This window comes from Uranotaenia lowii, chromosome 1, assembly GCF_029784155.1.
Source record: "Uranotaenia lowii strain MFRU-FL chromosome 1, ASM2978415v1, whole genome shotgun sequence".
Taxonomy (NCBI): Eukaryota; Metazoa; Arthropoda; class Insecta; order Diptera; family Culicidae; genus Uranotaenia; species Uranotaenia lowii.
This window is the reverse complement of record NC_073691.1, coordinates 42,267,221-42,287,314: the sequence shown is the minus strand read 5'-3', so window position 1 is coordinate 42,287,314 and position 20,094 is coordinate 42,267,221. Positions and strand designations below refer to the sequence as shown.

Genomic DNA, 20,094 nt, shown 5'->3' with positions numbered 1-20,094 from the left:
TGGCAGCCCATCTGCTCTTGCGGACTGAGGGTCGAGCCTTTCTTGACAAAGGGCACAGTAAATGGTGAGATTTACAAATCTGAGTGCCTCGAGAAGCGCCTTTTGCCGTTCTTGCAGCAGCACGACGAAGCTCCACTATTTTGGCCAGATTTGGCATCATGCCACTATTCTAAAAGTGTCCTGGAGTGGTATGAGGCCAATTCTATCCATTTTGTTCCAAAAGACATGAACCCGCCAAACAGTCCGGAGCTGCGCCTGGTGGAGCAGTACTGGGCAATAATGAAGCGGGAACTTCGGAAGAGCAAGATGACAGGCAAAGACGAGAAGGACATGTTAAGAAAATGAAAAAAAAGAAACTGTAAAACTGGTACCGGATGACACTGTAAAGACTTTTATGGAGGGCATCAAGCGAAAATACGTTCAATTTTACACTCAAGGCTCCATGGATTAATTTCTCTTTTGATTTTTAAAGTAATTATATGTATACCCTAAAATTTTTGGTTTGAATCTAAACATTATAAGAAAATTGGCATGCTTTTTTCGGTTTCGCAATAATTTCGTGTTCGCCCTCTAAAATCTAACATCCGTAATTAAGTTCGACCCCTTAAAACTTTCTAAGGGGTGAATCATCCGCGAGGATGAAAATTTCGGAATAAGAAAAACAAAAACAACTTACAAATTTATCAACTTATGGTGTTGTCCTGTAAATTTGATTAGAGTAAAACACAATTATTTTTTTCGTTTCCAACGCTCATTTTAAACTCAAGATAGGAACACCAGGAACTTCCGGACTTATAATTGAAATGATCACACACATTCATCTGCTTCAGATTAATTGGTGGATTCACAACAAGAGTCAATGTGACTACCCGTGGTTTTCATTGTAATAGCATCACATCATGCGTAGAAGAAAATGCTCGTTGACATTGCCCGGTTTAAATTGTACGCAGTCTAGTTTCGATTCCACTAAGTTTGTCTGTGCCAGTTTCGGGTCGAATAAACTAGGAGCGTTCCGAGCCATGTATGCGTCGCTTAAATATTAGCATAATTTGACGGGGTTAGTAGTTCGTCATTTAGGAAAGAACTGACTTACTTATTTAGATTCCAAATCTAGATATGATTAATTCTAACCTGAATTTGATGTATCAAAGCTTTGATTTGTTTACATATTTTTTCGTCACTTTGCATGAAGGATTGAATATTGTATAGTTAACAATAATGATTTAATCCAAAAAACGGAAGAAGGAAGAAATCCTTTATAAAAAAATGCATTCAACGAAAAGTTTTGGAGGAACTGAATTTGTGGAATCAAAAAGTTGCATCAAGGTCAGTAAACTTATACCTACAAGATCTGTTTTCCAAAGATCCTTTTTCAGTTTTCAGGTTCCAGTTTTCTCGATTTCGATTCGGAATTCTCCAAACAGTTTGATAGTTCACTTCTGGTGACGAGTTGACTCGGTCAGATCAAATTATGCCTATAATATTTATGAGCCCACGCAGGTTTTTTCCAAAGCATGGTATGTACGTTCATCTCTTCGCTTTTTTCCGGGTTTTCATTCCTTAGGATGATTCATCCCTTTCCATTAAACTCATAGGAAACATATGGGTTGTTGGGAAGAATGACAGCTTGCTGTTAAATTCCTTAAAAAAAAAAAAAAAAAAAATAGGAAACATAAACTCGCGAAACTGGAACAGAAAAAAAACTAGTTTGAACGGCGCCTCATTTGCCAACTTCATCGAATGCGTGGTTGTGGTAATTTCAATGGAAATTTAATGGAGATTCCCACCGTTCGACGTTTTGGTCAAGCTTCATGATTGGAATACCTATGTTTGTGCGTGGGATAAATATATTCTGCACAACTTGAAAGTGAATCAGCTACTTTTCTGGGAATCCCGAATCTGGACCATTAAAAACCGAGCTAGATTTAGATTTTTTTTCGTCTTGTGGGTCACAGTCCGAGTCGTCTGGATTGTTTCGAATGCTTTTCTATTCTTTTTATCAAATTTGATCTTGTTTGAGCTATTTGCCAACTTGAACTTAGATTTCACAAATTGGTGATTCAAATTTTTATATTGAATTTTTTTTAAATTATAATTTCACAGTTCCAAAGAAATGGTAAGCAAAAATTGAGTAAAATTCGTTCATTTTTGACGCAGTTAAGCGTGTTGCCAAAACTGAAAGATATTCAAACGTTTATGGCATGCTCGCCCCCCCCTCCCCCCTGTGCGTCGACCGGCTACCCGTTTTTTGTACCGAGAGTTTTTGAGGTTAATTGTCCCGTCTCATCTGTACACGCTCAGCAAGTGTACGTAAGAAATGTCAAAAACAGCTCTATACATGGAAATTTGGTTTTTCATGCATAGTCCTATTTGCCGCTGGTAGTGTTCGTGATATTATGCTGGTTGTTTCACCAACACTTTTAAGTTTTGGGACAATCAACCTCAAAACAACCATGTGCGTCGGCCGGCTGCCCGTTTTTTGTACCGTGAGTTTTTGAGGTTAATTGTCCCGTCTCATCTGTACACGCTCAGCAAGTGTGCGTAAGAAATGTCAAAAACAACTCTATAGGTAGCTGGTATAGAGAAAAGGCGTTACAATTCATGAGAGCTTTTCATCAACATGCCCTCTAGCCTAAAATTTCAAAATCTATCAAGCTTTTTGTATTGGCGCACTAATGCCTGTCTATCTCCACCATTTTGTCAGTTTTATTCAAATTTGGGATCTTTTCGATTTTTTCTCAAATTAATTTCATTTTGTCTTTTTAGTCATGTTATGTTTTGATTTTGGATTTAGCTTGCACATGTAATTTCCAAACCAACATTTGGAACGAAAAATCTGTTTCATGTTTCTGATAAAAAAAAAACAATTAAAAAAAAGAATCACCCTTGTGGCAAATCAATGAACTACCTTAGAGAAAAATCAAGCTTATAAGATTCTTCATAAACATGGAATTGTTTAAAATGTGGATTGGAGCAAGGTGTGATTCATTTTCCGAAAAACGATGTCCTAGGAAGTCGATTTTTGGTCTCAACTTTTTTTCGAGTTAACACCAGATTTGGACGATTTATGCATTTTTAAGTCATTTGGTGTACCTAAACGTTAAAATTTCAATTCTTTCGATTTTCTTGGGGCCCCCTTTTTTGAGGGTAAACAAAATCGAAACGTTGATCGTTTTGACCCCTACATCAAGTCCGATTGAGCTGATTTTTTTTGTCTACACTGAAAATAATTTTCATTTAAAATGTAAGTGACGACTGGAGTGAATTTTGTCCATTTGTAATTTAATGGAAATTTTAAGTGACTGTCAAGTGAAATTCACTTGAGAGAGCGATCAAGTGAATTTAAAGTGATCGGCGTTGTGAGTTTTAAGTGAACTGCGAAGTGAATTCTAAGTATATGCTCAGGTCATTTTTTTAAGCAAAGGTCATTTTTAGGAGAAATTTCAATAATAAATCAACTTTATTCAAAACAATTTATTTATTGAAAAAATACCAGTATTTTGTACCAATTGGGTCCAAGTAAAACTTTAGACTTAAAACATCCGTTTTCTACTCAAACAGGACATTTCGATTACTTTTTTCTGCAAACAATAATAAAAATATTTCAGTTTCCAGTATTTATTTGTTTTTATGATACTTACTCATTTTTCTAGTGTTTCTACTGAATTCTAGTGTCTGTCATTCAAAACCCAAGTGCATATCGACATGCTCACTTAAAACTTTAGTGAGGGACAAATGAAATGTACATAAGCCACTTGAAATGAAGAAATTCACTGAATTATAACTTTAAATTGAATCTTCCAGTGTATTTAAAGAGAGATTTTAGGTATAGTGTACTTTAATAAAGTAACATTTGCAACGACGATGTTAGAAGCGCGCTCTACCTGAATATGTGGGTGAAGTTTTTCGAAAATTGTTAGTTTTCAATGCAAAAATAGAAATTTATTGTCATAATTTCTTTAATAACTCTTGAAAGTCGCAACATGAAAAAGACTACAAAATAGTTTGGAAAATATTTGGTAATGTAGACGGTGCTTTTGAACACTTTGCAATTTATTTTAGATTTTTCATTCAGAAGTTGATGAAGTCGATATTTGCTCCGGCCTAATTCGAGTTATTAATTATAGAAATTAAAAAAAAAACGAAAAAAGAAAATGTGACTTAAAGGTCTTTTTTCATCGTTTTCAAATGTTTCAAACATGAAAAGTTACAATAAAAATTATTTATTCCAATATATCAATCGTTGGAGGATAATATGAACTTCATTATATCATAATTTCAGAACTCTCAACTCTTAACTTTTTTTTCGAGAAAGTTTTCTAAAATTTTATCTATGGGTTCAATTGATACCTTGAGTTCAAAAACACAAGTTTATCATCTAAATGAATCGTGAATATTGTTTAGCACGATATAACATAAATTTATCCAATAGCTTATGTTTATCCGATAATTGCCTGGTAAGAAAGACACGAGACAAAGATTTTGTCTATAAAATAGAAATTTTCGTCATGAAGTATACAATGACTGTAGAGTTATAGACAAATTTTTTAGATTTTTCTTCTTCTAGGACTTTAACTGAGAAATAAAAAGTAATGATAATAATATTTAAGTCAATCTACCCTTTATCTATCGATTTTCCTTGATTTTTCGTTGAAGATAAGTAGTCTAGGATAATTGGATATCCTTGGCTACCATAGCCAAGTAGCCATAGATATAACCAAGGTTTTTAGAAACACGAGGTTCTCCGACTTTCACAGTGAGTAGACGAGGAATGAGCGGGGCTCTCAATGAGTTTGTTTACAAACATAACATTATTTGCTCAGGTTTTCTGTGGTTTGTTGGTAAACAAACTCCATGAGTTGTGCAGTTGCTAAGGCAAAAGGCCAAAACGGCTGAATCGGGAATTTTATATACGATAATACCTCCTATATATACACACCTTGGATATAAAAAAGTGAGAAAACAAATTTTCACTTGTCCTTCAGACTTCGATCAGATCAGATCAGACGTTTTTCATTGAACTCTCAAGCGGTTATGGACCCAGCGTAAAACGTGGTCAAAGCCTGACAAGTTTTTCAAATTTCCAAGTTAATTGATTCCTAGATGATATTCTTCAAGATTACCTGGTTTTATAATGAGTTTGAATGAGAATTATGAATAAAATGCTATTTTTAGGCAGGGTAATGTAGGTTTTTTAACCATGATTTATGTGGAATTTTATGAAACTTGGCTTCCCTTAACCAAACCCTCCGTGTTGATTAATGCCTGCACCTTACTGTTCACTTTTGAGGATATTCCCTGTTTTTGACGTAAAGCCCAAATCGGTCGGTCATGATGATAAGCCGGGGGCGGGCAACTGGAGTAATTTGAGGAGGTAGGCCTTAGGTGTAGTAGATATGAAGACGGCAGCCAGCGCAGCACACCTCCATCAACTAATTTGGCGATCCATTCATCGTCGACCGAAGCTCTCTTTACTCAGCTGAGTCGGTACGCCGCGCCGCGACGCCAGGCCGTTGAATCGCAAAATTTGAAAAATTCTCGTTCATTCAGTGTTTCACTGGAGCTATAGCTGAACGGGGTTTCATACAATTCAGACCAGATAGCTTAACAGATTCTCGGATTGTTATCAACCCCTTGTCCGTGTCGGTGTCCTCGAGGCCGAATTTAATCAAGCGCGAGCGCGGTGTACGCGAGAATTTGATGGAGAAACGTTGATTAATGAGTAAAGTACCTCGGCAAAACTGTCAACCTAGTGTGTGTGTTTTATCGTGAAACCCGATTGATAAGATTATTTTTCGCCAAAAGGGTTTGGCGGTCGCTTTTTTTACCGAACGTTACCAATTTGCGTCAAATCGATGAAGATCCAATGTGGATGACTTCATACAGGAGGAAGCCGGTAGAAGAATGACGAGTTATATAAAATTCGTTCTAAATTAGTTTAAATTACCGATAAAGTGTGTTAACAAACGATAAAGAAAAGTTCACAGAAAAAGCTTCACAATGGTCAAGGATCGGCTGAACGAGCTCAAAAGTGTAAGTGATCAGCGTCGTCGTCAGTCTCAATCAATTCTTAAGGGTTCTCGAACAAACCGTCAAACAAAAGTGTATGGGCAAACTATCTCCTGCTCCTCTCTATTAAAAGGTATTATTGGTGTGGCCAATTAGAGTCAATTATTCGGAATCAACAGCAGCAAGTCAGTCAGTGGCAGTTCAACGGACCAATTCTTTTTGCTGCACTTCATTGAATTGGAACTTCCCCGGTGAGCCGTTGTTGGGATTACTGTAGCTCCTACATATAAATGTGTCCGATTGAAGTTGAATTGCAGCCCAGCAATGTCATTCATTTCGCGCGGTGGAAAAGTGAAATAGCGAAAAATTAGTGTGGTGTTACCCCCTGTCCGTTAGTGTGAAGTACCTACCTACATTTGTTGTTGAATTACTCGGAAACATTTTATTGCCGCAACGGAAGATGATGCTGAAGGGGGATGTACCGTTAAACTGGAGGCTGAACTTAGAATACAAATGTTACAAAGTTGCTGAAGATCTGAAGTTTCGATTATTAATCTAGGAACATAACAGCATTCATTTTTGAAAATTGGAAGACAATTTACGAGTTTTGAGTTTTGAATTCTTAACTGTGATTCTTGAATTCCGAATATCGAACCCGAATACAAATAAATGTGACTGTATTTATTCCTGGGTTCTAACATCTTAATCTGAGTTCATAAATTTGAATTCGGAATCCTTGTTAAAAGCTCTGAATGATACATACGTAGTCCAGCAGTAGAAAATACAGACTTGGATCAACAGGTTTCTACATCAATCGTAATCTAATTTAAACAAGCGAGCTCATTTTGCTACCTTGTAGTTTGAAGCCTTCTACCTCCTCAACCTACTGTTTGGATGCCGGCCGCTAGACTAGGAGTTTGTCTTTATATCTGTCATCTTAGCTTTTGGTATGATTAAATTGATTAATTAAATTAAAACCAAAACATTTAAGTCTCACCAAGGGGTTCTCAAAGGCCTTTATCACTTTTTTGTTGTTGGAAGCACTTTGGGCTTGTTCTGGTTGGTGGTAGAACTTGGAATACTTTATCTTCTATCTTAACTTCCTTTTCATAGTAAAACCATCTCTATGGTTACATATCTAATTGTTTATTAATTATGTGTAGGTATGTTGTCATTTATCCCATCGATTACTACGATGAGACAAATCTCAACACTCCTCCTTAACATACACATTCGCAGCCTCCTTACTGCCATCGGCGACTCCTCCTGAAGATGGGGCTGCTCTTCAACGCACGTACCGGACCTCTTTCGTCGCCTTCATTGCACGACGCTCTCACCCTTGTTGTAGCTCGACGACCTTACTTCTGGTCTCCGGCACGACGATCTACCAGTGCAGTGGCTCCAGCCCGTCGATCTTCCATGATTCCTGGCTCGACGACCTCCAACAGGCCTCCAGGTACGGCGACCTTCCAATTGCCTCTTGTTCCTTCCCTTTAATGAGCCCTGATCCGACGACCTCCATCTGCATGGTCTCGACTCCCTTGCTGCGGCTCGAAGCTTTGCTTTTCGGTCCGATCCATGGCACCGGCTTGGTGACTTCCGTAGTACCCCGCTCGCAAGTCCACCAGTGATTCCTGGTTCGACGACCACCACCTGGATCCTGACTTAACGACGTTCCATGATACCGGCCCGCCAATCTTCCATGGCTTTGGTACGACGACCTAACAGTGAATCTGGCCCGACGACTTCTTTGTTGTCTCAGCCCAGCGAAATTCCACGGCACCTTCCATGGCACTTGTCCGACGATCTCCCGAGTTTCCTAGCTTGTCGACCACCACCTGGCTTCCCGATTCGATGATCTTTCAGTTGGGTCCTGGTCCGACAACCTTCCACGGTCTCTGGCTCGCCGACCTTCCAGTGACCCCGGCTCAACGACCTCCATATGGCTCTGCACCTACGATCTTCCAGTGGCTCTGGTTCCTGCCTCGATGACCTTCCAATGGTTCCTGGTTCGTTGTCCTTCCGGGCTTCGGCTCGTTGTCTTTCCTTCGGCGCTGGCTCTTCTTGCCACTTTTAATTCCTAGCGATTCACTAGTGCTGGGCCCATAACCTGTTGTTGGAAGCACTTTGGGCAGTGGAGAGGAGAGAGGTTGGTGATAGAACTAGGAATATTTTATTTTCTATCTTAACATCCTTTTTATAGAAAAACCATCCCTATGGTTACATATCTAATTGTTTATTAATTCTGTGTAGGTATGTTGATATTTATCCCATCGATTACTACGATGAGACAAATCTCAACATTTTCCTCGGAAAACGTCCCTCGAAAAGTCGAAGTTAAAATGTTCGGAAAACCGGTTGAACGATTTCATTGCACGGGGTCGTACACTAAGTAGAATAGCATCCAGCCTAGCGTGGGACTGTCGATTCACGATGTTAGGAGATCGGCGACGCATAAGCGGTAAAGCTAGCGGGCTTGAAGGATATAAATGTCTAACGATTTTCGTAGCTGGCAAGCGAATGGGGTCTTGCCAGTTCAAGTGTCAACAAGGGGCGTATTGCAAGGAAAACCGCTGGATAGCTTTGAGCCGATCGACACCGTTCTGGTAGCAGGGGCACTAGACAGCTGATGCGTATTCAAGGATGGAATGAACAATGCTGCAATATAGGCTTTTCACACAATACACTTCCTCGAAGTCCTTCGCAATTCTTAAAATTAAACCGAGACTCCTGGATGCTTTGTCAATTATACGTAAATATTTGGTGTGTGCCCTGAATTCCAGGCGCTGATCTAGGATAACGCAAAGATCGTTAAGGCGGCATCCATAAATTACGTAACGCAAAAATGCACTTTTTTACCCCCTCCCCCCCGTATGTCACAAATCGTAACGCTTAGACGTACCCCCCTATGAAAATTACGTAACGCTGATAATTACTCCCCGCCGTCGTCGAAATAATCAAAATTGCATTTTATAAACCAATTGAGAAAAAATAGTAAAATTTCCGTCTTAAGGTTGAATTGAGTTCATGGGGGTAAATGTACCTAATTATCGGTTTTCAAACGGTTATTTTACGGATATTCAATACACATTTTAAGGATTTCCCTCCCCCCTCTAGGAGCGTTACGTAATTTATGGATGCCCCCTAATGTGGTTCACACGTGCACTGGGCTCGTCTCCAAGGAAGTACTTCACAATTATCGGCTACCGCTTACGAGAAAAGCTAATGACTACACATTTACTGCGGTTTAATGGCAGGCAGGTTATTTCGCGCCAATTAGCGATGAGCTTGAACTGACATTGCCGAAAATTTAGTTCGTCGTGGTCGTTTATGGTGTAAAACAGTTTAAAGTCATCAGCATAGCAAAGTTAAGGGTTTAGGGGGTTTCGAGGAATGAAAACACGTCGTTGAAATAAATTAGGAAAATAATCGGTCCTAGATGGCTGCCTTGGGGCACACCGGAGGAGGCAGAGAACTGTCTAGAAAAGGTGTTGGAGATGTAATGTTTGCAAGACGTGAAAATAGGATCCAAGGCTACTAATTCAAACAGTTTTATTAAACCTCGGACTCTGTTGGCCGAGCAATCTGACGGGTTTTACCTGCCGGTGGGAAGGACCAAATATTAAACCTCGGGCTCTACTGGCCGAGCAATCTAACGGGGTTTTTTTATGGTATCTTGAGGAATAATTGTAAACGTGTCTAGTTTCAATGAAGTTTATTGGTAGAATGAACAAAAACGCTGACAGTCTTAAAAAAGATTCCTTTGATAACACCGATCGCTCTTAATAGGCTTCTTCGATTACACCCTCTCTCAATCGGTGAGACCTAATCTTCGACTCAGGAAATGGAAACGTGTTATATCCAACGCCTTGGTAAGGAGATCTGCCAATTGATCATGAGTAGTTGTTGATTCAATTTTCAGAGTACCATTCGCAACGTGATCCCGCAGAAAATGATGGCGGATATCAATATGCTTAGTCCGCTTCGTGTCTAGGTTCTTCGCCATACCAATGCATCCTTTATTGTCCTCGTAGATAGTTACCGGTAGTTTCAATTCCTTGACTTCCAAATCAGCCAGGAGTCCGGCCAACCAAATCGCATCAAAAGCAGCAGAACTTAGAGCAACGTATTCGGATTCACTGGAGGATAATGCCACAGTAGCTTGCTTTTTGATTGACCAAGAAACTGTGGAGCCAAAAGCTTTGAAAATAAATCCGCTTACCGACTTCCGGGCTTCAACATCAGACGCCCAGTCCGCATCGGCGAAACCCACCAGAGGTTGAGCGTTTTCATTTCGACGAAATATCAAGCTTGTTTTCGTTGTGCCTTTCAGGAACCTGGTGAGCCTCTTCAAGCAGCTCCAATGTTCCTCACAGGGTGCCTGTTGGAAACGACCTAGATATCCAACAGGGTAGCAAATATCTGGACGAATACAAAGCATAGTGTACATTATGCTTCCGAGTAGTTGTCGATACGGCTTCTTGGTAGGTAAACCCTTGCGCTGGAGCTGCAAACCTTTTTCCATCGGTGTTTTAACTGGATTGCACTCACTCATGCCGAAGCGATCCAAAAATTTTTCGACGTTTCGATCGTAGACCAGCTTGATCCCAAGGAAATGATCCACTTCGCCGCAATCCGTCTTGCTGAATGCATCTGATAGCTGTCTCTTGAAAATCACGAGCGTTTCAATTTTCCTTGCCATGAGTAGCAGATCATCAACGTACAGAATGTCATACATTTCATCTCCTTCAGTGTATCGTGTGTAAAGGCAGGAATCGTGTTTCGACCTACGGAAATCCATCTTCAGCATTTAATTGTTGAACCTGTCGTTCCAACAGCTTGGCGACTGCTTGAGACCATACAACGACTTTCGTAATTTGCACACAGCATTCGGTTTCGTCTTGAAACCTTGGGGAACTTCTATGTAGATATCTTCAACTATATCTCCATACAGAAAGGCCGTCTTCACGTCCATCTGGTGGACATGGAACTGGTACTGCACAGCCACAGCAAGTACTGTACGGATCGTCGACAACCTGGCCACCGGAGCATACGTGTCTTCATAGTCAATACCTGCGCGCTGCAGATACCCCTTCACGACCAACCTCGCCTTGTGTTTGACATCTCGACCATGTTCGTCCTGTTTGATACAGAACACAACCACTTCGACTTCAAAGGCCTTATCGCTGTAGGACACAGTACGAGGTCCCACACTCGATTCGCACGCATGGGAATGATTGGCATGACAAAGACTTTTTCTAGAAGTATAAAAATAAAACAAAAAATTTCAAATCCCCAATCCTTAACCCTTAAAACTGATTTTATACCATTGAAAAAAAGTTTGATCTGACGTGATGAGCACTTCCGTTGGAATTTTCAATTTGGAACCACTTGAAAAGTGTGAATAGCGAGGCGTGATGTAGACTTACACATAATTTAATTGGATGATTGATATATGACTTCTACCAGTTAGTTGGCGCGATGCAGACTTCCGTTTAGAAAAAACGACGTGATTTAGACTTCCGTCGAATATGTGGCTCAAAGAATAATAGTGAGGCGCGATGTAGACTTCCACCTGGTTTAATTGGATGATTGAATTCTGACTTCTACCAGTCAGTTGGCGCGATGCAGACTTCCGCCTAGAAAGAACGACGTGATGAAGACTTCCGTCCTGTTGTTGAAAATGTGTGACTTGATGAATATAGGCGCGATGCAGACTTCCACATAGAAAGAATGACGCGATGCAGAATTCCGTCACATGTTTGAAATAGCGCTGCTCAACGAACATAAACTGCGAGGCGTGATGCAGACTTTCGGCTAAAGGGTGATACGGTCAAAATTTGGTCAAGGGAAAACGCGTGTAAAGAAGTGAAATCGTTTATTTAAAAAATCATATTAAATTTCTTTTTTAAGTTTAATTAGTATAAAATTCAGGAAAAATATTCAGTTAGGCTTCCGCTTTTCCAAATCCGAATTGCCGGGCCTTACGCTTAACCCCTGCCATCAGATTTTGTACAGCCCCCTTGTCCACCTTCTTCGCCGCAGAAAGCCAGTTTGCCTTGAACTGCTGCTCGTCCTTAGCAGTTTTTTTGGTCTTCTTTTGGATCCGCTTTACAATAGCCCAGTATTTCTCAATTGGGCGGAGCTCTGAAGTGTTGGGAGGGTTCTTGTCCTTGGGAACCACCTGCACGTTGTTGGCGGCGTACCACTCCATGGCCTTTTTACCGTAATGGCAAGAGGCCAAATCCGGGAAAAACAGTACGGAACAACCGTGTTTCTTCAGGAAAGGCAGCAGACGTTTATTCAAACACTCTTTCACGTAAATTTCTTGGCTGACAGTCCCGGAAGCTATGAAAATGCTGCCTTTCAAGCCACAGGTTCAGATGGCTTGCCAAACCAGATATTTCTTCGCGAACTTTGACAGTTTCATGTGCTTGAAAATATCTGCTACCTTTACCCTTCCTTTTGCCGTATAAAACTCCTGTCCTGGAAGCTGCTTGTAGTCGGCTTTGACGTAGGTTTCGTCGTCCATTTACCACGCAGTCAAACTTCGTCAGCATCGTCGTGTACAGCCTCCGGGATCGCGCTTTGGCCGTCGTATTTTGTTTATCATCGCGGTTTTGAGTCACTACCTTCTTATAAGTTGATAGTCCGGCTCGTTTTTTGGCTCGATGCACGATTGTAGACGATCACCCAGCTCATTTGCGACATCTCGGAGAGAGAGGTTAGGGTTTCGCTTGAAACTACCGGCAACTCTCTTTGCCGTTTCAGCGGCTTCCGGTTTTCGATTTCCCCCCGATCCAGACTTCCTGGCGGTCGACAAACGTTCCCCAAACACTTTTATTACATTTGTAACGGTTGATTTGGCAACTTTTAGCGATTTTGCCAGCTTTGCGTGCGAGTAGCTCGGATTTTCGCGATGCGCGAGCAAAATTTTGATACGCTGCTCTTCTTCCTTGAACGGCATTTTGACAACTGAAGAGTGAATTCCAAAATTAAAAAAGGAGCAACATTCTACACACAAACACCTTCAAAATGAGGGGTGTTCAGGTTTTTTAAATGCAAAATTGAAAGAAATACGTCATGTTGATATTGACCAAATTTTTACCGTATCTCCCTTTATACATATAACACAAATTTTCTTTTGAATTTATGCCTTTATTCTTGAGCTTTAGCACGCAAAAAATTGATTTTGGATGAATGGCGGTGAATCCGTGCACACATGGTAAATGGCTCTACTTATAGAAAAACTATGCTTTGAAACCTACAAAATCAGGTATAACTCATAAGCAACGTGTTGAAAAACTTCAGAGGAATGGATGCTAGAATATATATACTACGACAAAATTTAAGAGGTACCGTGCACCCATATTCAATACCCATAGCCATTTAACATGATTTTCTAATAAGATTGATAATGTGTTTTAATTTTTGGATAATTATTTGAAATAATCATTTTATGACATACACGCATTCGTCATCTATACCAAAATAAGTAACAAAATAATATCGAAAGAAAAAAGTTCAAAATAATATGTAATAAAAAATTTCCCCTTTACCAGTCATTTTGAAGCTTTATCGACGACGTAGTTCGTAAGTGTTTTGAACTCCAGCTTACGGTCAAGTATTATTTACGCCAGTTTATTGATGTGGTCCACCCGCGCAATGGACTCATCTCCTTAGAAGTACTCCGCGCAAAAAGGCTGTCGTCTTCGTAAAAAATTGCGATTCAAAGGCAGGTAGTTGTTGTCGCACCACTGTGTGAATAGATTGAACTAGTTTTGCAAGAAATCAATATCGTCCTTACCGTTTATGGTGTAGAACAGTTGAAGATCATCAACATAACAAAGTTTCGGGCCGTCAAGGAGTGAGAGCACATCGTTAAAATAGTTTAAGACGATAATCGGTCCTAGGTGACTACCTTGGGGTACACCGGAGGAGGCAGAAAACTGGCTGGAGAGAGAGTCTGTTTAGCGAATTGTCAATTTACGTCCAGTTAAGTAACTACGGAACCAGCCAAGTAAAGGCCTACAGAATCCTAAGCTTCAAAGCTTACCAATGGCAATATCGTGTTTCACCTGATGAAATGCTGCAGACAAATCGGTATAAATCGCGTCAATTTGAGACTTAGCGGCAAAACTTTCGTGCATATAGAAGGTGAAGGTCAACAGGTTAGTTGTCGTGGAGCGTTTGGACACAAATCGGTGCTGATCAATTAAAACATTTTGCTTACAATACGAGAAAATCGGATCCATGACGACTAATTCGAACAGTTTGAAGACTACACGTAAAGCGAAGATTCCTCTATAGTTGTTGCTATCTCTCCGATCCCCTTTTTTATGAACCGGAAACATGTAAGCTTCCTTCCACAGTGAATGGTAGGTGGCTCTGTCAAGAGAACCTTGAAAGATGAGTCTCACAGCAGTCAGTAAAACAGGCACTATTCATTTTAGAAAGGTAGATGGTATGCCGTCCGGGCTTGTAGAGAGGGAGTTCTTGAGCTTTGCCGCTGCTTTAGATATGACCGCTTCCTCTATAACAATCGTGCTTATGCAGAAGCCGAGTGGCGAAACATTCCTGACAGCACTCTCCACATGTTCTGGGCATGTTGAAGCAGTAGCAAAGGTACTCTAAAATTTTTGAGCAAAGAGATCACTGATTCCGCAATCAGAGTTCACAGTGTTGCCATCAAGAAACATTTGAGTTGGAATACCAGGTTCATTCCGCTGACCGTTGACATGCTTCCAGAACGATCTTTGGTTGGACTTGAAGTTTCGTTGTAATCGGAAAAGATAATTTTGGTAACAACGTTTACTGGCTTTTTAATAAGTGAAGTTCAGTCTACGATATACATCCTTAGTTTGGGAGGATTTGAGAGTGATTTCTAAGGGCACATCACTTCGCCGTCTTTAGTTCTGCGACGCAGGTCTTTCGTAATCCAGGGAGTCCGTTAATTCTCGGAAGTGGTGCGCTAGTCGATCAGGCAGCAGTTTAAACCCCCGACATTCTGGTAGGAATCTAGATTAGTTGACATTTTTGTTCTTTTTGTCATGTTTGTTATCTTCTCGTATTTTCAATTTTTTTCATTTTTCTATCTTGCTATTTTTATCATTTTTGTTCTTTCTATTTTTGTAATTGTGTAATTTTTGTCCGTATAATTTTTTTTGATTTTTTTTTTGTCATGTGTGTCTTTTTGTCATTTTTGGTTTTTTTTAAATTATTTTTGTCACTTTTGTCATTTTTTTAATTCTTGTTCTATTTCTCATTTTGTTCTATTTTTTGTATCACTTTTGTTCTAATTTTATAATTTTTATCACTTTTGTCACGTTCTGCAATTTTTGTACTCTGGTTTTTTTTTGTTATTTGGTTCTTTTTATCTTTTTTGTTCTTTTTTTGCAATTTTGTTTATTTTTTCCATTTTTGGTTTTTTTTTTGTTATTTGTGTTCCTCTGGTATTCTTTTTTGCATTTTGTCATCTGTGTCATTTTAGCAGTTTGAATATTTTTCTAATTTTTTCGTTTTATGTTCTTATTTTGTTTAATTTTTTTTTCATTTTAATCATGTAGGTTGTTTTGGCCATTGTTGTCACTTTGTTATTTATATTATTTTTGTCATATTTGTTTGTTTTGTCATTTTTTCACTTTGATAATTTTTGTTTTTTATCACTTTCGCCAATTTTTATAATTCTGTTGTTTTGCCATTTTCTTTCTTTTTGTTATTTTTGACATTTTATGTACTTTTATCATTTTTCTCTGTAATTTTTGTCACTTTTGATATTTTGGTATTTTCTTTTTAATTGTAGTTATTTCTGTCATGTTTTTTTTTCTCTGTTATTTCTGCCATTTTTGTGTGATTTTTTTTTTATTTTGCAATCTGAATAATTTTTGTCATTTTTTTGTCTCTTTTGATTCAAAACTTGTTTAATGTATTGTTTTGCATTGTTTTGTTTTTCTTTTATGTGATTTTTGAGGATCAAAAATCGAAACCTTGAGCGGTTTATTTCTGCTGAAATTTTGTCCAATGTCCAAAAACTGACCAATAAACAAAATGTTTTTGAAATCCGATGATAAAATTTTTCCCATACATCTTTTGCCACCCCAGTGTGCAATTCTTGAATACTAGGGAATAATTTCAAAAATTTTAGCTATTATTCAAAATGTGAAGATTTTTCTTATCGAGATGATCGCAAGTTTCAAATTCTCTGGTACACCACTGGCTTAGTTGAAGTCGATCGAGATCGTCACAAACGTGCAAAAAGTACATCAAGGCTACTTAGTTAAGCCAGTCAACTAGCTCGCCAGCCAGCCAAAGCCAACTTGTTCGCACGATCTTGTGATGGAAAACACGTCAAGTCTTCTAAATAAGTTCAGACTTACTTACATTCGTCCGAACGACTTAGTTAGTAGCAGGTACTTAGCTGGTTACATACATAGTTAGTATATTGTGGCTGTAACCGGAGGCTGCAAAATGACGCTGACATCCGAAAGGGAAACCGCAAATCGACCGATTTAAACTAACGGATAACGATTTGTGTGACTTGTAGCATTATCTAGTACCTTATTAGGTATGGTAGATCTTCTTTGAGCTTCACGTTTGCGCGGGTACAATTCGAAGTGATTCGTAATTATCTCAACGAATAGCTAAAAGGTTAATCATTAGTTTCGAGCGGAAATATTTATTTGCTGAAGCGTGAACAGCACTCGATTATCGAGAAAACGACGAATCATGTTAATGGTTTTTCCCTCTCTGTTTACTTTCTTCCTACTATTCCAGAAACGGAAATATGCCAGCGAAGTCAGTTTGGATGTGGTTACGTCAAAGTCACAGGAGGAGATCTTCTGTAACCTTGAACAGGTGAGTTCGGGCGTTTCGAATTCTTGGCAGGTCTGAATGACAGACTGACAGTCCGGTTATGGCTTGAGTAAAGGCGCGTGGGACAGGTCGACTTTACTTAAGATATTATTCATAACTAGTACTGGACGACGTAAATGGAACGAAAGTACGTACCACTTCTCCGTGAACAATTATAATTAACGATAGTTTTCTCGAGGGATCACACATACTAGAGATGCGAAGCAAAAAAAACAAAAAAAAAATTAATGAAAAAAAAAAAATGTAAGAAAATTTGAAAAAATAATAAAATTATAATCATTAATTTATGAGGTAGAATTTGAAATAACTATCTGAAAGTTTTGGAATATGGAAGAATAGGTTAAAATTTAAAATAACAGGAAAAAAAAACCTCAAAAAACCATTCACCTTTGAACTCAACCCCAGACAAAATGTTAAAGATGGAGAAAGATAAAAAATAAAATGAGAAAAAAAAATTAAAAAGTCGGATAAACAAAACAAATTAAATTATCAGAAATCGTTTTTTTTGTTTGTTTATTTTTCTAGAATTTTAATTGGGAAAATCGGGCACTGATAGAAAAGGAATGAACTATTTTGTATATAGTTGCAAATAAAATACGTTCCCTAAATAACACATCTGCTAATGCAATCAGTTTTCAGAGCTCACCTCATGGATCCGGAACATTCGGAAAAACATCGAAGAAATGCAGCAATCCGTGGGCACACCTTCCTTTCACTACAATGATAAAGGTATTTTTATGTTTTTTTTTTAAACTTCCGAAATTATTTTTAGAATGATTTTTATTCTTCATAAATTGCAGCCATCCGGGAGAAGGTCGAAAAGAAGATGGACCAAAGTTTGGACCTGTGCCGGCAGATCTACGCCTCGATCAAGCGGCTGCAGGATGAGCTGGAACAGGAAACGGACAAACGGGGCACGGTTCTGTTCCGGATAAAGCACACCCAGTTCCTGGTGATCAAGGATGACTATCTGAGTGCGTACCGGGAGCACGAGGAGTTTGTCAACTATTATGAGGAAAAAATCAAAAAGCTGATGAAGATGGAAGCGATGGCTAGTGAGAATTTTTAGAAGCCGAATATTGAAAACTGAGAACTTTAATTGTTAACCAATTTTAGTGAATTGCAATATCACGGACGATGAGGCGTCTCAGATGTTGGCCAACAATCAGGTCTCACCTTTTGTGGGAAATGTAAGTTTAAAGTGGCTCGGTATATGCACATTAGACTGCTCAGAATCGGGCCAAAAGAGGATGAAACGGCTTTGGTTTCTTTCTGGAACCAGTAACAACTGTTTAAATTTTGGTGACTCTAAGAGGCTGTAGCAAAAAATCAATGTTTTTATGGAAATTAGTATGGAAGAATGACATTTTTAATTCAAAAAATCCTACAGCCTCACTTTTGCACTGAGCTCAAATTCTCCAAGCTATATCTTATTGCTGGAAATTCAAAGAACAACTTTGTCCAATACCACGAACCTCTAAGATACGCCAATCAAAAGTTATAACGATTTCAAAATTGAATTATTTAATTTGATATTTTTCATATCTTTTCAAATGGCATCCCTGCATTGAATGTGGGTTAGGAGCCATCATACGTTGGAAGCTAGCTGGCGTGTTTTCGTGTCATCGGTTGTTTCGATTGTTGTGAAAATTGGTTATAACGGATTTTTCCGTTGTGAAAATTGGTATAACCCATTTCTCCGTTATACCAATTTTCACAACAACCATTATACCAACTTTCACATCAATCGAGCCAACCGATGACGAAAAAAATACTACAAATGGAAAAAATACGCCGGCTAGCTTCTAACGTATAATGGCTCCTCTCCCACAGTCAGTGCAGAGGTGCCATTTGAAAAAAATATGAATTAAATTATTCAATTTTTAAATCATCTTAACTTTTGATTGACGTACCTCAGAGATTCTCGTTCTCTAGCAAAGTTGTTCGTTGAATCTTCAGTAATAAGATGCAGCTTGAAGAATGTAAGGTAAGCGAAGCAGTAAAGCTTTAGTAATTTTTGAACAAAAATGTTCACTCTATTGTGTTGTGAGCCTACTTGGTTGAATGGTGCAACTGAATCAAAGCAATCAAAATATTTCTTTGATTCACAAAAATGTTAGTTTTTCCAAACAAATTTCCATACAAACTTTGAATTTTTTTTTGCTACAGTCCATTTCAAATCATAGAGCCACCAAAATTTGTACAGTTGCTACTGCGCCCAAAAGGAACCCAAACCCATTTGATACATTTTTGATCCGATTCTGACCAGTCTAAATTTTACATACATATATTTTCGTAGTTGACGTTTCAGTTTTGAACAACGTCATTTTCAAGGATTAAAATTGTTTTTAAAATTAAACTTACTTTCTGATTTTTTTCAGATCCTAGAGGAAACGGAACGGGAACGGCAAAAGCTGCGGGACATTATGGCCCGCCATTCGCAGCTTGTTCAGCTGGAGAAGTCCCTGGTCGAGATTCGGGACCTATTTGTGCGGATATCGACGCTGGTTATGGAGCAGGGAAGTTTGGTTCAGGTCATCGAATATCATGCGCAACAAGCGCTTCTGAATGCCGATCACGGGGCCCATCAGCTTGAGAAGGCGCGGGAATACAAAATAAAGGCGATGAAGAAGAAAACCTGGCTGCTCATTTGGGTTATCGTTGCCCTGGTGGTTTTGATACTGCTGATGATCGTTTTTTAGTTTAAAAAAAAGTGTTTCATAGCTGCATTTTACTAGCGGTTTTTAGGCATTTCCAAGAGAGTGTTCAAGTCTGGTCCAATAAAGTGATTATGGAAGTATTTATTTCACGAAATCCTTTTTATTACCTCGATACTGATTTTCCCGTGTCTGGTGGAGCTATTTGAATGATATTTTCGCTTCTGTAAAATAATTTTACCTCCCATAGACACTTGAGCCCCTCAATAATCTACATAGCTCGATAATATTTACGGTTTAGAAAAAAGTTGAGGGAAAACCCCCTTTCCTTAATTTGTTGATCTCAACTTGATGTTTGTATTTTACCTCAACTTATAGATACATCACGGTCGAATCTTATCTCTTTGGTGCCCAAAAACAAGCCGCTTCCTGTTCTATGGCCCACAGATTGCATTATATCTCAATAGAAAGACCCGAGTTATAAGAGGAAAAACAGAAAATTTTCGAAGCCAGAATTGCAAATAAATACGACTATGACCTCGTTCAGAAGATCCTT

General features: G+C 38.9%; 1 protein-coding gene across 2 annotated transcripts; it reads left to right on the top strand.

The window, feature by feature from the left end:
* Positions 1–1,494: 1,494 nt before the first annotated feature.
* Positions 1,495–19,583, top strand: LOC129738776 (syntaxin-4). Of its 2 annotated transcripts, none has more exons than XM_055730067.1 (6): positions 1,495–1,517; positions 16,783–16,863; positions 17,514–17,610; positions 17,682–17,936; positions 17,998–18,071; positions 19,263–19,583. In XM_055730067.1, exons 1-6 carry the CDS (start codon positions 1,515–1,517, stop codon positions 19,581–19,583), a joined length of 831 nt encoding a protein of 276 aa, XP_055586042.1. In that variant the 5' UTR covers positions 1,495–1,514. The 2 variants fall into 2 exon arrangements, with proteins under 2 accessions (XP_055586042.1, XP_055586041.1); XM_055730066.1 differs by lacking the exon at positions 1,495–1,517 and adding an exon at positions 5,563–6,033.
* Positions 19,584–20,094: the final 511 nt, after the last annotated feature.